This window comes from Dreissena polymorpha, chromosome 6 (assembly GCF_020536995.1).
Source record: "Dreissena polymorpha isolate Duluth1 chromosome 6, UMN_Dpol_1.0, whole genome shotgun sequence".
Classification (NCBI taxonomy): Eukaryota; Metazoa; Mollusca; class Bivalvia; order Myida; family Dreissenidae; genus Dreissena; species Dreissena polymorpha.
Genome location: NC_068360.1, coordinates 43,398,868 through 43,420,899, shown reverse-complemented (window position 1 = coordinate 43,420,899; position 22,032 = coordinate 43,398,868). Strand labels below are relative to the sequence as shown.

At 37.3% G+C, this 22,032-nt stretch overlaps 1 protein-coding gene across 5 annotated transcripts in view; it reads right to left on the bottom strand.

Moving 5' to 3' along the window:
• Window positions 1-22,032, bottom strand: part of LOC127834417 (centrosomal protein of 63 kDa-like) — a 39,121-nt gene that overhangs the window by 8,956 nt on the left and 8,133 nt on the right. For 3 of the 5 annotated variants that reach the window (XM_052360243.1, XM_052360238.1, XM_052360241.1), the window contains exons 5-17: window positions 21,464-21,607; window positions 20,218-20,331; window positions 17,056-17,118; window positions 12,115-12,249; window positions 10,630-10,749; window positions 9,357-9,502; window positions 7,634-7,720; window positions 5,953-6,064; window positions 4,567-4,593; window positions 2,479-2,613; window positions 1,920-2,042; window positions 1,539-1,694; window positions 231-373 (exon numbers count right to left, since the gene is read on the bottom strand). In XM_052360243.1, the coding sequence (XP_052216203.1) occupies window positions 231-373; window positions 1,539-1,694; window positions 1,920-2,042; window positions 2,479-2,613; window positions 4,567-4,593; window positions 5,953-6,064; window positions 7,634-7,720; window positions 9,357-9,502; window positions 10,630-10,749; window positions 12,115-12,249; window positions 17,056-17,118; window positions 20,218-20,331; window positions 21,464-21,607 (1,505 nt within the window). The remainder of the gene's footprint in view (window positions 1-230; window positions 374-1,538; window positions 1,695-1,919; window positions 2,043-2,478; window positions 2,614-4,566; window positions 4,594-5,952; window positions 6,065-7,633; window positions 7,721-9,356; window positions 9,503-10,629; window positions 10,750-12,114; window positions 12,250-17,055; window positions 17,119-20,217; window positions 20,332-21,463; window positions 21,608-22,032) is intronic. The other 2 variants (XM_052360239.1, XM_052360242.1) reach the window with 2 other exon arrangements.

The window sequence follows — 22,032 nt, the reverse complement described above, 5'->3', positions numbered from 1 at the left end:
ACCGGTATCACACCCCTGATATACTGGTATCTCACCCTGATATAATGGTATCTCAACCAGATATTATGGTATCTCACCCTGATATACTGATCTTCCGCCCCTGATATACTGGTATCTCACCCCTGGTATACTTGTATCTCTCCCCTGATATACTGATCTCACACTCCTGATACACTGGTATCTCACCCCTGATATGCTGGTATCTCACCCCTGATATACTGGTATCTCACCTCTGTTCCCTGGCCATCTCCTCTGCATGGGACATCTCAGCCTCATGTATGGTCCTCTGTAGCGTGTCGTCATAGCGGTCCTCCATGGCCGTCAAGTCTTGACGTAAAACGTTCAACTCATCCTTAAGGCTCACGTTCTCCTTCTAGAAGATCATAAAAAGGATATTCCAATGGATAAGACAGTCCTAAAGTTCGCAGGTCACTTAATCCTTTCCTTCTAAGATAAGCTTTTTGACATGTTTGTACTCCCTTAGGAAATCAATGAAAGTGAAGACCTTTCTTACAAGATTAAACTTTTAAAGGTTTCATGTTCAACCATTTGATACTGGCAAGCAACAAAAACAGCATGACACCGGAACAGACTGCGAGAAACTTGCAGGCTGATTTGTATTATGCTGGCTGCATATAGCCATTTCACTTTGCTTCTCAGCCGAAAGGATTAAATTGTACATATTCTAAATGGTGCGTGTTTCCGTAATAATGTTCTATTTCTCATTATTTGTCAGCGTAATACAATTTCATTTCAACCACAAGATTTAGCCATAGTCATTAATCAATAAAACAAAGATTTAATATTAGTCCATGATACCATGGGAAAAAGTTTGGTTCTAACATGATCCAACAAATCTTTCTGTATTTATATACTTCATGTGAATGTCAATGAAAACATTCACCAAGGAACAGATGACAATATACTGTACAATCATTTATATTTAATATTCATGTAAACTTAACATGTATTGATTAACGAAGATATACTGCATGACCGCTTCAAACAAAGCTGGGCCCTGTTGTTCAAAACTTTAACAGCCTATCAAGGTAACAGTTAACCTCAGGCCCAAATAAAATTAATTTTAAAAGCAATGCTAAAAGCAAACATATGCAACTTATTCAAGCATACAAATTTGTTGTAGAGTAACAAATATATTAAAGGGTTAACACTGAAGAACTTGATTAAACAAGAGATGTGTTTGTCAGAAACACAATGCCCCCTATTGCGCCACTTTTTTTTAAAGCCATATATTAGACCTTTGACCATGAAGGATGACCTTGACCTTTCACCACTCAAAATGTGCAGCTCCATGAGATACACATGCATGCAAAATATCAAGTTGCTATCTTCAAAAGTTATGACCAAGGTTAAAATTTTGGGACACACACAATGCATAAATGAATGAATGACAGACAGACAGGCCATAAACAATAAACCCCGATCATTCCATCCGAGGCATAAAAATTACTGCTGTTAGATTAACTGAATGTTAAAGTTTTGAGCAACAAGGCCTTGGTTGCTAAGTGGCAGGTTACCTCAAGGGACTTTATCTTATCACGATACTGCTGCTCCCGCTCCCGGAGTTGATTCTCAGTCTCTGATTGGTCGAGGGTTTTCTGGGTCTGGTTGATGATCGTCTGCCGCAGGTGCCTGTTCTCCAGCCTTAGACCTTCCACCTGCGCGTTAGCCACCTGCAGATATTGAGGGCCTAACTTGATCGTTTTGTTAACCCGTTGCCACTCAGATACGCATTTTAAAGGCTTCATTTCCAACCCTATGATACTAATAAGCAGCAAACAGCATAAAACCTTAACAGACTGTGAACATTTACTTGCAGGCTGTTCTGATTTTATGCTGATTGGATATTGCCATTGTCACATTGCTTCTGTGTGGGGAGGGGTAAAGTTCCTGCGTACCTTAAGTTCAGAGTCTTTCATCTTGATCTCATCCCTAGAGCTCACTATCTGCTCCTCCATCGACCTCGCCTTCTCACTTACGCTGGTCAGGTGGCTGCTGTTGGTGTGCAGATCAAATGTTACCTGAACAAATAACAGGTTGAATTATAGTTTTCAGCTCAAATGTTACCTGAACAAACTACCAGTTGATTTAAACATATGCAAAATGCAATGGGCTTAATTGACCAAAAATGACAATTTCACTGTATTCTCGGGACATTGACAAAGGGTGGACAAATCACACATATATAAAGCAGGTATTCACTAAGTCTTTCTTAGACTTTACACATAACAGCACAAAACTTTGACAATGTTTCTTTTATCATTGTTCTGGCTTTGGTTCATTTTTGTGCTTTATTGATGTTATTTAGTTGGTTTTGTTTTTGTTATTTTTTGTTGTTGTTCTTTTTATACATTTAAGATTGATTTGTAAAAAAGACACATCTGACTCAGAAGATATCAAGTAAGATTGTGTTCTTTTAAACACACACATCTGACTCTGTTTTTGAGCCCTGGTTACCTTAGCCAGGTGTTCCCTCATCCCGGAGAGCTCAGCGTCATGTTTTCCCCCAAGGGAGGCAATCATCTCCTGGGCGTCTGACAGCTGCCTCTTCATCAAGCCCAACTCCGCCTCCAACCTCTCGATGTCAGCCTTCTGAAAACGGAAACTACATGTGCATTAAGTGTCATCCCAAATTTGTCTGTGCAGTCCCCGCAGGATTATCAGGAACACAATTTTCTGCTTTAATGGAATTTGACTATGCTCATTCAACCTTAAACATGATTTTTGTAAAGTTTTATGAAAATCAGAAAAAAATCTATTGGGCTTATGAAAAGGAAACAGATGTGGTCTACAGACATATTGAGTAGTCAGTTGCTATGATATATGCACATGTACTGGTATTTGAAAGTGGCTCAAATTCAATGTTTGTACTGCTCCTTCAAACAAACATACTTGAAATCAAGCTAACAATAAAATAATACAATGAAACATTGTGTTATTATTTATTTTGTTTAAAACGTTTGTTACATTATTTTGTTTTCAAAAAAAAAAGCAAAACAAAAAAAACAATAAAGCAGCTATGTTAAAAACAATGGTTTATAAGCTTCCACTGAAAGTTACACAAAACCATATAATTTCGAATGAATCAATGAAAATTTTGAAATAATGCATGTACTTGTATACTTGTATTCCTAACTTAAATGCCAGTCCCCCGTATAGATAGATCAATATTAATCTGTGCATGATTTCATAACTTTTGTTACACATACAGAAATATGGTAAATAACACCAGAAAAAATCGAATGGTAGAATTACAGGGATGTGTTCTCCAAGGCAGAGTAAAACCTGACAAACGTTAACTGCTTTCCACATAACAAAAGAGTGGTGTTGAAGCACAATACAGCATGCACAGTTTAGTAACAGTGCCAGAGTATAGTATAACCGAACAGATGTTGTTTCTGATTATTAGAAAACAAGCAGTATAATAAATGTTCTTTTGAACACAGTACTTCTTGATAATTAACTAGTCTCAGTTAATGAATACATAAACCCATAGCTAAGAATCACCAAGCTTTAAAATGTGCATTGAAACAGTGACAACGTTTTATTGATAAGCATCATGCTTTTGCATAAAAGGAAAAACTTTAAATATGTAATGTATATACAGGAAATTAAAAATTAAAATCAGGCACAAATCAACCTATTTTTCCCAACTAGATGTAAAATACATTATTAATCCATCAACCACTCAGCTACTAGGATATGGGCCGCGCGCTGTGAAAAGGGAGTTTAATGCATATGCGTAAAGTGTTGTCCGAGATAAGCCTGTTTAGTCCGCCTTAATTGCATTTTCACTAAGAAGAGACTTCTTCAAACAAAAAAATATCACAAAAATGAAAAGTGTTGTCCCTGATAAGCCTGTGCAGACTGCACAGGCTAATCTTGGAAGACACTTTTCGCTCATGCATTAAACCCCCTTTTCACAGAGCACTGCTCATATGCAAAATCAAGTTAGTTCAAGTGGTAGCTGTTTCACATTCATCATCTTAAACCTCAATTCTACAAGAAAGGGCAAGAAAACTATTATCAACTTGTAAAAATACTGTCAGCCAGAACTTACTCTGCCATTTTACAAATTCACTTATGGCTGCAAATGAGCAAATTTGGCATAGGAATTTTCCATTTGGCCTAAGATTTTTCTGTTTAGAATCCAACAAAATATTCAAAATTATACAAATTCTGAATAATTTGGTAAATTTTGATAACAAAAAGTTGATCCTGGGGGTGTCACACCAGTAGATTTAGAATTTTACATGCGCTCAATGTCCATATCATACCAGTGGATAAATACGTAATGTTCGTAACCTGCAGATGGTTATTTAACAAGTATTATTAATTATTAGGCAAATAACTGATGACAATGTCATGGCAAACATTAGACATGTGACGACTACAAGTTACTTGAATGGGTTTTTATACCGCCCCTTGAGAGTAAAAAGCATGCAATACAGATTGATGAGGTTTTATTCTATTGATAAATGTTGTACCCATGAACACAACTCTACGTCATGAAGCATGATACAAAGACAAGAACTATATAATTACCAGCTTGGAGATGTCTTTAAATATATGCTAAAAGAGAGTGTACCAAATATCTTTGACAATCAATGCATTTTTTTCCGTCATTGAAAAAACCTAATTAATAATAAAATAATATACATGCATTATTTCATACATTCTCTTACAGGAAGGAACAACAAGAAGTACCATATCTATTAACTTTTGAATTTGAATATTTTACTATGAAAAAAGCCACAAATGGACAATTTTACAACTTACATTATAATCATTGATTGCAACACACAATTGTCTCAGTACAGGTTGTTGTCTTTTAGTGACTTGTTTGGGCTACATCACATCAATAATTCAATGGAAATATTTAGATTTAATACACTTCAAAAAAAGCTTCAAAACATTTCTATATACAGCTTTGCTCAGCTTATCATGTTGGGGCACATACATATTACTGCTGGGCATATATATGAGTGGTAAGTCTACTATAGCGGTTAAGAGTCGAAAGAGGGGAAAAATTATGAAAGGAATAACTACACATGTGAAAGCAAATATCTGGTTATTCTTACAATGAAAACTTCTAACAAATGGGGTAAGTCAACATGGAATGCATTGTAAATACAAACAAGAGCTGTCTCCATAGGATGACATAGGCCCCCGAAAAACGCTTTGATAGTTATGTAAGACAGCTAAATAACAGAACAAATTTGCAAAACCTACTTCGAAACCTGAACCCGGACCCTAAGTTCAAGGTAAAGGTGAAAGGGGTCAAAATTTTTGTGCGTATGGAAAGGCCTTGTCCATATACACATGCATACCAAATATGAAGATTACATCTGAAGCGACATAAAAGTTATGTGCAATTTTCGAAACCTCAACGCAGATTTAGAAACCTAAACGCGGACCCTAAGTTCAAGGTCAAGGTCAAAAGGGTCAAAATGTGTTGGGGTATGGAAAGGCCTTGTCCATATACACATGCATGCCAAATATGAAGGTTACATCTGAAGCAACAAAGAAGTTATGAGCATTTTTTTTCAAAGTGTGACTGACAGACAGACGGACAGACAGACGGACAGTGCAATCACTATATGCTCTCCTTAGGGGGCATAAAAACTTGCTGTAAACATGTAAATATATAAGATGCGCTTTAGGAAAACAGGGCTAAATTCATGTGCCTAAAGTGTCGTCCCTGATTAGCCTTCAAGATTAGCACAGGCTTATCAGGGACGTCACTTTCGGCCTTGACTTGATTGTTGTTTAAAAGAGACAACCTTCCAACAACAAAAATCCTTAAAGGGGAAAGCATTGTCCCTGATATGCCTCTGAGGACTGCACAGGCTAATCTGGGACATCACTTCACATACACGCATTAAGCCCTGTTTTTCCAGACCCCGGCTCAAAAATATTTACGCGATCTACCTTATTTTCTAGTTTTCGGTCCAGGCTGTCACAGTCCTCTCTCTTGAGTCCCAGTTCCTCCTGCAACTGCTGGTTTTCTTGTTTCAGCAGCTCCTCACTTCGACGACTTATCCTGTGTAAAACAAGAGTGCCAAACTGTCACAAGATACGCCCGTTTGAAGGTTTTGGACTACCCGTAAATAAAATGCCAACTGTCAATTTCCTCAAAATCGTTGAAAGCACAAACGAAAACCGGTGAAACAAGTGTAGCATGATATTACAACTAATGGACTAGGGTAAAAGACACAATGGTAATTGTTTTAAATGCACTAAGTGACCTTGTGGCCTATTTTTTGACCCGGCATGACCCATATTTGAACTTGACCTAGATATCATCTAGACACAACTTCTGACCAAATTTGGTGAAGATCGAATGAAAACTACTACAATTTGAGAGCGGACACCATGCTAAATGCTTGAAATGCACTCAGTGACCTAGTGACCTATTTGTTTAACCGACATTACCAATATTTTAACTTGACCTAGATATCATCTTGACACAACGTCTGACCAAATTTGGTAAAGACCGGATGAAAACTACTTCAATTAGAGAGGGGACACCATGCGAAATGCTTGAAATGCTCTAAGTGACCTTGTGACCTATTTTTTGACCCAGCATGACCAATATTTGAACTTGACCTAGACATCATCTAGACAAAACTTCTGACCAAATTTGGTGAAGATCGGATAAAATCTACTTCAATTAGAGAGCCATGCTAAATGCTTGAAATGCACTAAATGACCTTGTGACCTAGATTTTGACCCCGCATGACCCATATTCGAACTTGACCTAGATATTGTCTTGAATTAGAGAGCGAACACTGCTGTGGACGCCGCCCACCAAGGGTGATCTTATAATATGTCCTGTTTTAAACAGGCCTATAAAAAAGTGTATGGAAAATTACACCTATTTGCACTTCACAGAGTTTTTGAAACATTGACCTTTAAGTGGATGACCACAAAATTTAAAGGCTTGTTCCTTTCCAAACAAAAAGTGAGCATACCAGTAGAGACCATAATAGGTGAAAGCAAGCTCAATATATTGGGCTGAAACAATTTTCATGTCAGAAATCCATGTGACTTTGACCTTTGACCTGGAGTTTTCCTTTCAACCAAAGATACCATCATATCAATTTGCATGATTGCTTTTAAGCATTCTCCAGATATCTTGGAGAACAAATATCAATACAAGCCTTTGTGACCTTTACATTTGACCTATGGACCCTTACATAAACAGGGGTCTGTTTTTGTTCATCCAATAACCGTTACATCATTTTTCATGATCAACGAACGAAGAATCCAACTGACCAAGTGAGCCAAGTAAGCCATCAATGAACAAGTGAAAAGCACTTTACCCCACGTCTTTAAGGGGGGGAATAAGAGTTATGTGAGCCTCGTTCTGGGAAAACTGGTCTAAATGCATGTGCGTAAAGTCATTCCAGGCTTATCATGCCTGAAACTTTACACTTTTATTAAATTTTTCTTTTACAAAAAGTATCATCAAAACAAAAATCCAGTTTAGGCGTAGCCTGTGTGGACTGAACAGGCTAATCTAGGACAATACTTCACATTCATGTGCTAAGCCTGGTTTTGTAAGAGCGCTGCTCCATTATTGTACTTGTGTTATCAAGGGGACATGTACCTGGCTTGGTCCTCTACTTCTGAGACCGTCTTCCTCAGCACTTGTATGGTTTCATCTTCACATTGTGAGCGTGTATCACCAAGTTTTCTGAAATAGACCATCGGTAACCATATAACAGTGTTCAGTATTTACTTCCAAATATAAAATGTTTGCTTTATAAGAAGTAATGATAGCCAACAAAAACAATCACATTGATCAAGTTTCATTAAGTTTAGTGATAGAGCCAGTTTAACTATTAAAATGAAAATAAAATGGTAGCTGTATGTTAACACAAAACAGACAGAAATGTAACCTTTACAAATATATATATTCAAATTTTTCATGAATATATCTAACAGCCAGAAGCCTCTATGTCACAAGTTTAGCACTTCATATGTGTCTTGTTCTGAGAAAATTGGGCTTAATGCATGTGCGTAAAGTGTTGTCCCAGATTAGCCTGTGCAGTCTGCACAGGCTAATCAGGGCCGACACTTTCCGCTTTAATGGTATTTTTTGTTTAAAGGAAGTCCCTTTTTACAGAAAATCTAGTTTAAGCGGAAAGTGTCGTCCCAGATTAGCCTGTGTGGACTGCACAGGCTAATCTGGGACAACACTTTACGCACATGCATTAAGCCCAATTTTCTCAGAACAAGACACATATGTCCACAAACATGATACCATTTTCAGTACAACAATGATAGAGTATGACTCTTGAATGTGATACATTCAGAAGATACAAAAAAGGGTTTTAACCTTTAATAGCAATCCTACCATTGGCAAATATTCCTTAGCCAAGTTAGCTGTAATATGGAGAAAAAAACTGCTCATTTTGTTTATGTTGGAAGTTCTTGTGAAGAAAAAAATGTACCAGAATTTTCCTGATGGAACCATAGTTAAATTGTAGCCAATTGTTTATTTCCCACATGGCAGAGTAAGCCCTGCTGAGTACAGAAGCAGGCATAGGAAGACACAAAAGTTTCAAATAAAATCTCCAAAAAAAACACGGTAGGTAGGTAAGTTGAACAAATGCTTTTTATTAACTCTTTTTTTTCAATACACTACAAAACACAAGTCGTTTCCCACTTCATAAAAGATGCTTGATGACAGAATTTTGCGGAATCTCTATTCAACATCTGCTTTAATACTTCAAAGCTAATAAGATCTTCAAATAAGATCTTATGCAGCAAGAATGTGTATGGTTGGTGGTTTAAGCGGACACTAACTATATGAGCCTCACTCTGGGTTAAACTAGTCTCAATGTTTGTGCTTAATTAAAGTAAGTCTCTACTTAGCAAAGTTTCAGTTTAGGTGGAAAGTGCCCTGCCTGATTAGCCTGTGTTGACTGCACAGGCTAATCTTGTACTAGACGCACATATATCAAACCACATGTTCCCTGAGACGTATATTTTGTACGCTTTCTACCCCTGCGAGACACTCACTTGATGATGGCATCTTTCTCCTCAATCTGTGCCTTCAGTATGGCCAGGTCCTTATACTCACTTGATGATGGCATCTTTCTCCTTAATCTGTGCCTTGAGTATGGCCAGGTCCTTATACTCACTTGATGATGGCATCTTTCTCCTCAATCTGTGCCTTCAGTATGGCCAGGTCCTTATACTCACTTGATGATGGCATCTTTCTCCTCAATCTGTGCCTTCAGTATGGCCAGGTCCTTATACTCACTTGATGATGGCATCTTTCTCCTCAATCTGTGCCTTCAGTATGGCCAGGTCCTTATACTCACTTGATGATGGCATCTTTCTCCTCTATCTGTGCCTTCAGTATGGCCAGGTCCTTCTCATGTTGTTTGCTGTCCTCCTCCGACATCTGTAGGAAGTTGTCGCGGGCGCGTAACTCCGCCTGCAGTTCCGTGTTCAGCTCCTCCAGTTTCTATTAACAAACTTAAGTGTTAATGATTGATGGTTGTGTCGCTTACAGTAGGATTGTTTTTTAGTCATACCATGCATAACACATACTTAAATTGTAAAGTTAATACTGCTCCCCAACATAACTGATGTTGTTATTCCTAAAAAAATGTGTGCCCTGTCAAAAAATGTGCAAAAAAAACAACATTGGTTACTGTAATTATAATAGTTTAGTTTTCATAGCAGTAGTTTAACCTTTTACCAGTTAGATACGTATTTTTACGCATTTGCTGTCCCTTAGAAAGTTACAATTAATTTAAGACCTTTCTTGCTAAATTCATTTCCAACCCTAAGACACTGATGAGCAGCAAACTGCATAAAACCTAAGTACTGCAAGTTACTCAGTACAGTCACACAGCCACTAGTTGTATCACAATATGTACTCCTATCAGCTGATAGTATCCGTTGATATAATCTTTATATACAGTATAAACAATTCTATAAGTGTAGATAAAGGATTCTCTGGCCCTCTGCTCACACTGGGTTACAGTCCACCATTAACTCTTATTATTATTAGACATTGTTTTTCTCAGCTGACTGAGCAATTACCAACTGCAAGTATTCTTTGCAGCAGTTACATGTAATCAATAGCGCAACAATGTCCAGGAAGCATGACGTAGCATTTAATTATCTAATAATATCCAGGATATTCTTTATTTCCCACCATTGCTACTTTTGTTCCGTCTTCATTTCGAATGTTAGAAAAGAACAATAAACAAACAATCCCTTTCCCCCCGTGCTTGCTGCATACATTTAAACTGTTGAAATACTCAAATATTTATCAGATAGGGTGTTATTTATTTAATGACAGGTATAATGAAAAGATAAGTTCATTACACAGTGCCTTCTCCGGGAAAAAGATGACTTCATGCATGTATGTAAATTGTTGTCCCAGATAAGCATGCACAGTCCGCACAGGCTTATATGGGACGACGCTTTCAGACTAGACTAGATTTAAACAACAAATTCCATTAACGCTGAAAGTGTCTTTCCTGATGAGCCTGTGTGGACTGCGCAGGCTATTCTGGGATGACACTTAGGGCACATGCGTTAAGCCCAGTTTTCCCAGAACCAGGCTCCCACAAAACCTACTCTGATTGACGTTGTGGCCTTTTTGAGGTCACTGAGCAGTCTCTCATTGTCGTCCATCGCCTTCTTGTGTGCATTCATGGCCTCCTCTAGTGACTGCTTCAATTTCTCAACCTTTGAGCTCTGTAACATACCAATACTTGGCTTTGTATAAATGATGACTCTGTAACATACCAGTACAAGCTCTGCAACAAACAAGTATGAGCTTTGTAACAAACCAGTATGAGCTCTGAAACATACCAGTATTAGCTCTGTAACATAAAAGTGCATGATTTGTTTGTAAATAACTTGTCATTGTAACATTCCTGGCCCAGGTAACAAACAATTGTATGACATGTTTGTACATATCTAAGCTTCTTCTGGCTCTCTAATAAACCAGCACATGGCTTTTTCAATAACTGCTATGTAACATTAATGGCTCTGTAACATATCAGTACATGACTTTGTAAATAACTTCATTTTTTATCACTCTCATCACTGTAGAATACTGTAAGTTAACTTTGTAAAATACAAATATATGACTTTTTAAAATGCATTGCTCTGTTACATGCATGACTCTGTTGTTTTTTTTAATCTAAAAACCTACTAACAACATGCACTAAACTTCCACTCATAACTTTACTTAACATTGTCATGCATTTCAGTGCAATATTTACCAACCTCAAAACAGAGCTATCAAAACTCTGTAAAACAAGAGTGGTCCAAAGGCTCCACTATTCTACCAAATTGATTGTATCATGTACATAAGTCACCTAGTATAATCACCACAAAGACATATATGATGTTGAAATGTAGTATGTGTGACCTTAAAGCTGAACATTTATAAACTACAACAAGAAATATGACCATGCCAGGAAAGTGGATTGTTTTTTAATTTACAAATTTATTTACGGGTAGTTGAATTTACTAAACTTTGAAAACATGGTCTTCATTTAACACTCATATGCACAAAATACAATACCTCCATTCAAATGCAAGGGATCAAGCGGATACCCTTTTTACTTTTAGTAACAATGACCTAGACCCAATTAGCCCCATATGCAATCTTGGGTCTGCATAAAAGGTACAAACAAACAAATTAAAACACAATACCTCTATCCAAGCAAAAGTCGATGGTCAGTACTTTTTGAAAAATTGCATTATCCAGATTTCTAGAGAGAAGGAAAGAGACAGGTCAGGGACTTATTCAATCATTCAGACTTTCATTATTGTAAATAAGCCTCATTCTGAGAAAATGGGGCTTGATGCATGTGCATTAAGTGTCGTTCCAGATAAGCCTGTGTTGTCTGCACAGGCTAATCAGGGACAACACTTTCCTCTTTAATAGTATTGTTCATTCCAAAGGAAGTCTCTTCTAAACAAAAATCCAGTGTAATAGTAGTGTCATCCCTGATAAGCCTGTGTGGACACTTGACACACATTCATTAAGTCCCGTTTTCACAGAGCCAGGCTAAAGTCCTTCCCTTCACCACCCATATCCATGCATACCTGAATGCGGAGTGACTCAGTCGAGGTGCTTAGCTTGGCCTCAAGCTGTGCAATTTGTGAGTTCAAACTCAACTCTGTGCTGTCCAGAATCTCCCGCCGCCTATCTAACTGTGCCTGATACGTCTGTGCTTGTTGCTATGGTAACGCAAAACAAACAACAGTGCTGATAGTGTTGCCTAGCAACCAATTAACCCTTAACTGCTCAGATACGCACTTTGACGCATTTGTAGTCCTTTAGAAAATCAAATTTAATTTAAGACCTTTCTTACTAGATTAAAGTTTCAAAGGCTTCATTTCCAACCCTTATATACAGATGAGCAGCAAACAGCATAAAACCTGAACAGACTGTGAGTTACTAACAGGCTGTTCTGGTTTTATGCTGGTTGCACATAGCCACTTTCACTTAGCTTTTGAGCGGAAAAGGGTTAACAGATAGAAACAAGGGTGAATTCTCTAGGTTCTGTCATATCAAAGATCAACTTACTAGTTTTGGGTTATGAATTAATTTGAGACGTTCATGGTAAATAAAAAAGAATACAAAAACTGAAAATACAATTGCTTAACTAAAATAAAGAATTCAAGCTGCTTCAAAAAATGAATTGTAACAAAAATTGAGCTGGTTATTTTGCTAAATTTTACATAGAAACTTTCCAAAATACTTAATGTCTTAACTGAAATCATTTGCCCATGTAGAAAGAAGTGGTGGAAATATTGTACACTTTTAAGAATAGTTTCATGTTGATTGGAATACTTTAATGTACTGGTCAAAACAGTAAGAGCTGTATAGATACAATGTGAGACGCGTTCTGAAAAAACGGGGCTTAATGCATGTGCGTAAAGTGTTGTCCCAGATTAGCCTGTGCAGTCCACACAGGCTAATCAGGGATGACACTTTCTGCCTTAACTGGATTTTCGTGTAGAAGAGACTTCCTTTAAATGAAAAATACCATAAAAGCGAAGTGTCGTCCCTGATTAGCCTGTGCGGACTGGGACGACACTTTACGCACATGCATTATGCCCATTTTTCTCAGAACACGACTCATGTAATTAGTAAAATAGTGCATCCAATATTTAGAACCATCCACATGTGAACGCAAATATTTCTTTAGAAACAGCCTACAATTTCAAGCATTTTTTGTCTATCTACAAGTGCAATTTGCAAACAGTGTGTTCCATGGTGCAGCAAGCAAAACATGACTGCATCTTTCTAAACTAGAGCTTTGTCATAGATGTGACAAATACCCCCACATGCCGCATTGACACAGAATATTTTGCATGTTGTCTTCACAAAAAACAGCGGACACCATGCTTAATGTCTAAAACGCACTAAGTGACCCCGTGACCTAGTTTTTGACCCAGCATGGCCTTGAACTTGACCTACACATCATCTAGATACAACTTCTGACCAAGTGTGGTGAAGATCGGATGAAAACTACTTGAATTAGAGAGCGGACACCATGCTCAATGTTTAAAACGCAGTAAGTGACTCCGTGACCAAGTTTTTTACCTGCCATGACCCATGTTCAAACTTGGCCTAAACATCATCTAGATACAACTTCTAACTAAGTTTGGTGAAGCTCGATGAAAACTACTTGAATTAGAGAGCAGACACCATGCTCAATCTTTAAAACGCACTAAGTGACCCCATGACCTAGTTTACGAACCAGCATGACCCATATTCGAACTTGACCTAGACATCACCTAGATACAACTTCTGACCAAGTTTGGTGAAGCTCGGATGAAAACTACTTGAATTAGAGAGCGGACACTTAATACGGACCGACTGACAGACAGACAAGCTCACTCCTATATACACCCCTAAACTTCGTTTGTTGGGGTATAATAATAGTATTAAATATAGAATTTGATTTTAATGATTATTAAAGAGTTCATAGCAAAATAATCTTGAATATTAAGACTTGAGATAGTTCTCTATCAACATTATTTTATACAGATTTACAATTATTATTACAAATATGGAAAAAATGAATTACTAAAAGATAGAAACTGTATTTGTTATACTATAACATTGACATTATAGACAGATAATATGGTAGAGAAAAAGAAAAATTTCAAGTACATGGTAACTGGTTAGCATTTCTGTACTTATTTGGTTGAAATGTTGCTCCAATGCCAGTGTTTTTCACCATTTTTGGAATGGGGCTGGGGCCTTTGGATTGGAAAATTTCGAGGCGCTTTGACTAAAATTTGGAAATAAGTGTTGTCTATGTTTTTCTAAAAAAAGTTTCAAAATTGAGAATTAAAGTGTTTTAAGTTTTATATTTACCAAGGTTAGTTTATATAGATGGACGGGAGATAAACAAAATGTTGAGGTCCCATTTTGGAAAAACAAATACTTTTTTATTGGGAATGGGGCCAAATACCAGACCAGATTCTGAACGACAACAAGCAATGTGTTTGTGAAACACTATGTCCCCATATATCTGACCTTTGACCTTGAAGGATGACCTTGACCTTTCACCACTCAAAATGTGCAGCTCCATGAGATACATATGCATGCCAAATATCAAGTTGCTATCTTCAATATTGCAAAAGTTATTGCAAATGTTAAAGTTGGCGCAAACCAACCAACAGACCAACAGACCAACCAACCAACAGACAGGGCAAAAACAATATGTCCCCCACTATAGTGGTGGGGGACATAAAAAAAACACTGAATGCTGAATTTTTACCTACTACTATAGTACTAGAGCTCTATTACAAATGTGACTAGTACTTTTGTACCCCTGCCACTTTGTCAGCTATAAGCAAGGGCAAATAACTGTGCTCTAAAAGTCTGACAAAATATCATGCTACATTATTAAGACTTTGTAACGTCACATTAAATTTTGGGACCTTCAGTTCACCGAAAGAATGCATATTTTACAAAAGGTAACATCTGTAAAGTTAGCAAATCGGTATTGATGATTTTTTTAGAGTTGCATTTGGGATTACATGATATTAACTTCAAATTATCTTTTTATAAAGAACATAACTGATAGAATACATATGCTAAATGGATGATTGAATACCATTATTTTAGTCGAAACTGTACAAAAAAAATCACAATGTACATAGTTTATTACCTGATGATTTTTCACATAAAAGGTCACCTGCCCCTTTTCAGACCCCCTAAAATTTCTTAAGTCTGGATAAATATGTATGTAAAACCTATGGAAATCTAAAAGGTACCTGTCCAAAAGCAATTACTATAAAGGAATACAATTTCTAAATACTATCAGCTACCGTATTAATAGCTTGCTTGTTCAGTTGGTTATTATCCTATTTTGACAGTAAATATGATGGAAAAACAACTGAAATTATTAAACACTCTGTTGTATTTGCTCCATTTAAGAAATATAAAAAGAGAAATGTGACAAAAGTTATTGTTTTGGGTCAATTATATTTGACTACACCCTCTCACTGAGAAATTCTATATGACCATCTCATTATATGTTGATCAAATGGCACAATTCTACTGGTCCACGTCCAGGCGAGTGGAACTCATTTGGCCTCTCAAATTCTAGCCTGTCACGAATTGCTTTCAATCAAACATTATGCACTTATCACTTATAAATCTCCAGGGCATGTTACGGATAGGGGCTAGACCACCACACCCCTGTGGTTAGGCGAAATGGGTGGTAAGGGCAGGAACCCCATGTCAAGGGGTTTAACTGTGATAGGGGCTAGACCACCACACCCCTGTGGTTAGGCGTAATGGGTGGTAAGGGCAAGAACCCCATATCAAGGGGTTTAACTGTGATAGGGGCTAGACCACCACACCCCTGGGGTTAGGCGTAATGGGTGGTAAGGGCAAGAACCCCATATCAAGGGGTTTAACTGTGATAGGGGCTAGACCACCACACCCCTGTGGTTAGGCGTAATGGGTGGTAAGGGCAAGAACCCCATATCAAGGGGTTTAACTGTGATAGGGGCTAGACCACCACACCCCTGTGGTTAGGCGTAATGGGTGGTAAGGGCAAGAACCCCATATCAAGGGGTTTAATTGTGATAGGGGCTAGACCATCACACCCCTGTGATATGGTGTAATAGGTTGTAAGGGCAGGAACCCCATATCAAGGAGTTTAACTGTGATAGGAGCTAAACCATCACACCCCTGGGGTTAGGCGTAACAGGTGGTAAGGGCAGGAACCCCATATCAAGGGGGTGTAACTGTGAAAGGGGCTAGACCACCCCTGGGGTGAGGCATAATAGGTGGTAAGGGAAGGACCCATATCAAGGGGTTTTAACTGTGATAGGGGCTAGACCACCACACCCCTGGGGTTAGGCGTAATAGGTGGTAAGGGAAGGAACCCCTTGTCAAGGTGTTTAACTGTAATGGGTTGCAGCGGCAGGCACAATGACAGGGGTAGGTGCATAGTGTTCATGAATACTCTTCAAAAATGAGAGACAGCGCAAGTCCTTAATTAAAAAAACACACTATTTTTACCCACATAAAACAATACCAAACAGTCTTCACATTTACTATAAGCCCGACAGCCCTGGGCTGGTGAAATGCTTATTAGACTACTGAAAATTCATAATACATAGAGTCTGGCTATTGGATTAACTTTATCTGTTCCTATGAAATGTCTATGATTTGGGCTAATGCTTTAAATATATTACCATTAAGAGTTGAACCAAACAAGCAAGCTATTGAACAGAGGCCCATATTTGCAAAGCTCTGACTCATTAAATGCAAAGAAATTTCTTGAATATATGAATTCCATAAGCCCCTGGCAAGTTTGTGTAAAGGCACTTTCACATTCACATGATTACACAAATAGCTGTAAATATCATTTAAATTATTAATATTGTATCTTTTGGAAAGCAGAAAAGAAAACTTTGGATAACTAAACTTAATCCTAAGTTAAGATTTCTCTACGATACTTTGCAAATATGGGCCAAGATCTATATGATCTACATGAGCTTCCAACCAACCTGAACCCTGTCACATTTGTCTATCAGCGACTCACGATGTGATTCTAGCTCTTCAAATTGTTGCTAGTGGAGATTAGAAACACGGTTTTGTTAATATTGATGATGTATCAAATAATGTACGACTGAATGTTGGTTATTGCAGAAATAACCACATGGTTTTGAGTTCAGATGGGAAGTAATTCAACCAGGAGGGTGATAGCCAAATGATGAGATTGCAATTCTTGCAAGTATTCCAAAAGTAAAAACTTTGAATGTGTTTAATGTAAAGATAAACATTAATATCTTTAACATCCTTTCTTTTTAAATTCAGTCCAAACAAACGCTGATTTTTACAATTAATTATTGTTTTCGTAGATAAACGCCTTATCATTGGTTCAATATAATGTATAATTTCAATTCTCATAAATAGTTTCGATCAACTTTGAATTCTTTCTCTCTTTGTATATACTTTTTATAATAATTTCAGTTTAAATTCAGTTCAGTGTAAAAAGAAGATGAACATAGCTTAAAAGCCATACTTATTATAATCTGCTCTATGAATTATGAATAAATGTATTTGTAAATGTAAAACACAATAAGCCATATGAAAAGATCTTTATATTTACTTGTATATAAATGATCAAGAATGTAATGCATACTAGCAAACCAAAATGACTACCCTATGAAAAATAATAATAAAGCATTATACATGAAATAGTCAGTTACCACTTACAAGAGCAACAGCAAAACCCTTAAAATGAAATGACATTGAATATTAAAAATATGGAAAGAAAGTGTATCCCAAATATAAAATTGCTTGCTCTCCATTTATTTTTAATTTGGATTTTAATGTCTAAGAAATGTTCGTCACAAGCTGGTTTTATCTAAAAATACATGTTAGGTCAAAGAAAAAATGTCCTTGTATTATTTTGCCATATGTCCTCTGTTTGAATGCCCTATATCAATATTTAAAAGTTGTTGTTTTTGTTTAATTTTAATTTGATAATGGCAGAGAGAGCATTGTTCTATTTTGACAATGATATTGTTAGAAAAATTATGTTTACAATATTACTTAGTTACTTAAAAATATTTAATAGTAAAGCCGGTCCATTCTAAGCACATTTTACAATGATATACCTATGTTAAAATAGGGACAATCTTTGGAGGGTTATGTTTTAAACAAGGGCTGTTTGTAAAACATGCATGCCCCCCATATGGGCTGTCAGTTGTAGTGGCAGCCATTGTGTGAATATGTTTTTGTCATTGTGACCTTGACCTTTGACCTAGTGACCTGAAAATCAATAGGGGTCATCTGCCAGTCATGATCACTGTACCTATGAAGTTTCATGATCCTAGGCCTAATTATTCTTGAGTTATCATCAGAAAACCATTTTACTGTTTCAAGTCATTGTGACCTTGACCTTTGACCTAGTGACCTGAAAATTGATAGCAGTCATTTGCCAGTCACGATCAATGAACCTATCAATTTTCAGGATCCTAGGTGTAAGCATTTTTGAGTAATCATCCAGAAACCATTTTACCATTTTGAGTCACTGTGACCTTGACCTTTGACCTAGTGACCTGAAAATGAATAGGGGTCATCTGCCAGTCATGATCAATGTTCCTATGAAGTTTCATGATCCTAGGCATAAGCATTCTTGAGTTATCATCCGGAAACCATTTTACTGTTTTGAGTCACTGTGACCTTGACCTTTGACCAAGTGACCTGAAAATCAACAGGGGTCATCTGCCAGTCATGATCAATGTTCCTATGAAGTTTCATGATCCTAGGCGTAAGCATTCTTGAGTTATCATCCGGAAACCATTGTACTATTTCGAGTCACTGTGACCTTGACCTGTGACCTAGTGACCTGAAAATCAAAATAGGGGTCATCTGCCAGTCATGATCAATGTACCTATGAAGTTTCATGATCCTAGGCCTAAGCATTCTTGAGTTATCATCCGGAAACCATTTTACTACTTCGAGTCACTGTGACCTTGACCTTTGACCTAGTGACCTAAAAATCTATAGGGGTCATCTGACAGTCATGATCAATGTACCTATGAAGTTTCATGATCCTAGGCCTAAGTGTCCTTGAGTTATCATCCGGAAACCATCTTGTGGACGGACCGACAGACCGACGGACCGACATGAGCAAAACAATATACCCCCTCTTCTTCAAAGGGGGGCATAAAAACTGGTTGGCTCAAAGAAATTTTGGGACAGCGCTAGCCCTGGTAGATAGACCCCACGCCACCAGTACATAATATAATCTGCAAATGTGGTCCTAAACTGCATCCAAGAACGAGTCACTGTGACCTTGACCTTTGACCTAGTGACCTCAAAATCAATAGGGGTCATCTGCCAGTCATGATCAATGTACCTATGAAGTTTCATGATCCTAGGCATAAGCGTTCTTGAGTTATCATCCGGAAACCATCTGGTGGACAGACCCCACGACACCAGTACATAATATAATCTGCAAATGTGGTCCTAAACTGCATCCAAGAACGAGTCACTGTGACCTTGACCTTTGACCTAGTGACCTCAAAATCAATAGGGGTCATCTGCCAGTCATGATCAATGTACCTATGAAGTTTCATGATCCTTGGCATAAGCGTTCTTGATTTATCATCCGGAAACCATCTGGTGGACGGACGGACCGACATGTGCAAAACAATATACCCCCTCTTCTTCGAAGGGGGGCATAATTAAATATTTATATAATTATTGAAATATTAATAAAACACATTGGTGAACTCTAGATACAAATTTGGATTACAGCAAACTAGCAGTTATTTGTATACACACAAGTAATATCCTCAGAAAATAAATGACTAAAATCTTAATTACTAAATAGGGTTCAAATTTATATAAAAAAAAGTTAATAATCAATAAATGTTGCTTCATATAAAATGTTTAAAGGCATAAGTTAAAATTTTAATAAAATAACTTTAACATTAATTTAAATGCTTTGATTTCAGAGCCAATGTAATTTAATCAGCCTAACACAATTTAAAACTCTGACAGAATTGTATAAGCAATTTTTTAGCAAACTCCATATAAAAAGCAATTCTCAACAAACAAACAAAAATCTGTTATAAAAAGTAAAACAAATGTCTTTTAAAATGGGTTCAGATCTACATAAAAAGTCATCCCCCAAGTAAGCGGGGCAGACATACCTGTACAAATTCACATTTCTCGGAGATGGCTTTCCGCTGGGATTCCAGATTTTCAATCTGCTTTTGCTGCGCTCTTCTGTCTATCTCCCACTCCTTTGATCTTTGCCTATAATCCTGAAGATTTATAATAATAAACAGTAGAGCATTAAATTGTCCAATTAAGTAGCTACGCTTCCAACATTATGTAACAAATAACAAACAGATTTATAAAAAGGACAACCCTAGGCTTTTGCAGTTACAAAGGAGATTTTTGGAAGTTTACATTTTACAAAGCCCTTTTTGGGCCCTGTGTCCAAATTAATCAATGGACCAGAACAGTTTAAGATTTTCTATAGAGGACCTCACAAAAAACATTCCTGTGAAGTTTTGTCAAAATTTGCCAAGCAGATCAGAAGATGACAGGAAAGAAATAGCTAAAATATAAGCAACACATAATCAATGTCAAAAAATCTTATTTAATCTAATTTATTAACAAGAGCTGTGTTTGTGAAACGCAATGCCCCCAACAATATATTTTACCTTTGACCTTGAAGGATGACATTGACCTTTCACCACTCAAAATATGCAGCTCCATGAGATACACATGCATGCCAAATATTAAGTTGCCATCTTCAATATTTGACCTTTTACCTTGACCTTGAAGGATGACCTTAACCTTGACCTTTCACCCCTCAAAATGTGCAGCTCAATGAGGTACACATGCATGCCAAATATCTAGTTGCTATCTTCAATATTGCAAAAGTTATGGCCAGAATAAAGTTTTGGGACAGACACAAACATACAATGACAGACAGACACATGCATACAATTACAGACAGACACATGCATACAATGACAGACAGACACACACAATCACACATACAATGACAGAAAGACAGACAGGTCAAAAACAATAAACCCCTGATCATTCGATCTGGGGGCATAAAAACAGTTAATATACAAAGAAGTCTCCGGATGAAGGCATGCCAGTGATTTATTAAATCTGATTGGGTGAAGACAAAAACTAATAAGGTGAATCAAACATTCAAAACAGCATTCTCCATTCTTGTTAAATTTCATATTATTGACCAAGGCAATGACAGTTAGATATTCATACGAAAAATTCCATAAAAGCAGAAAGTGGCATCCATGATTAGCCTCTCCGGACTCCAATGGCTTATCTGGAACTACACTTTAAGCTGATGCATTTAGACCAGTTTTCCCGAGAATGAGGCTTCAAATGGCACCACAGATTTCCACCACAAACCTCAACCTTCTTTGCGAGCCTCTGTACTTCCTGCGCATTGTCCTGGATCTCCAGTGAGGATTTCTCTTTGTCTCGCTCAGTCTCTCTCTTGTGCTTTGTATAGCGCTTCTGTAGCCGCTCATACTCTCGATGGATGTTCTGAACCTAGCCACAGACGACAGTTAACAGGGCAGTTTGATGAGTAAAATTGTGTCGCGTTCTGAGAAAACTGGGCATAATGCCTGTGCGTAAAGTGTCGTCCCAGATTAGCCTGTGCAGTCCGCACAGGCTAATCAGGGAAGACACTTTCCGCCTAAACTTGATTTTTCGCTAAGGAGGGACTTCCTTAAAACTAAAAATACCATAAAAGCGAAACATGTCGTCCCAGGACTGCACAGGCTAATAAGTGACAACACTTTACACACATGCATTATGCCCAGTTTTCTCAGAACGCGATTCAATTTTGTGCAGGTAGAACATCATTGTGATTAAAATGTGTTGTAATTTTAATCCTTTATTGACCAAATTCATGCCATGACAAACATATTAAGTTTCCTAGCATGACAGTTGCTCATACTGGCGATTGATGT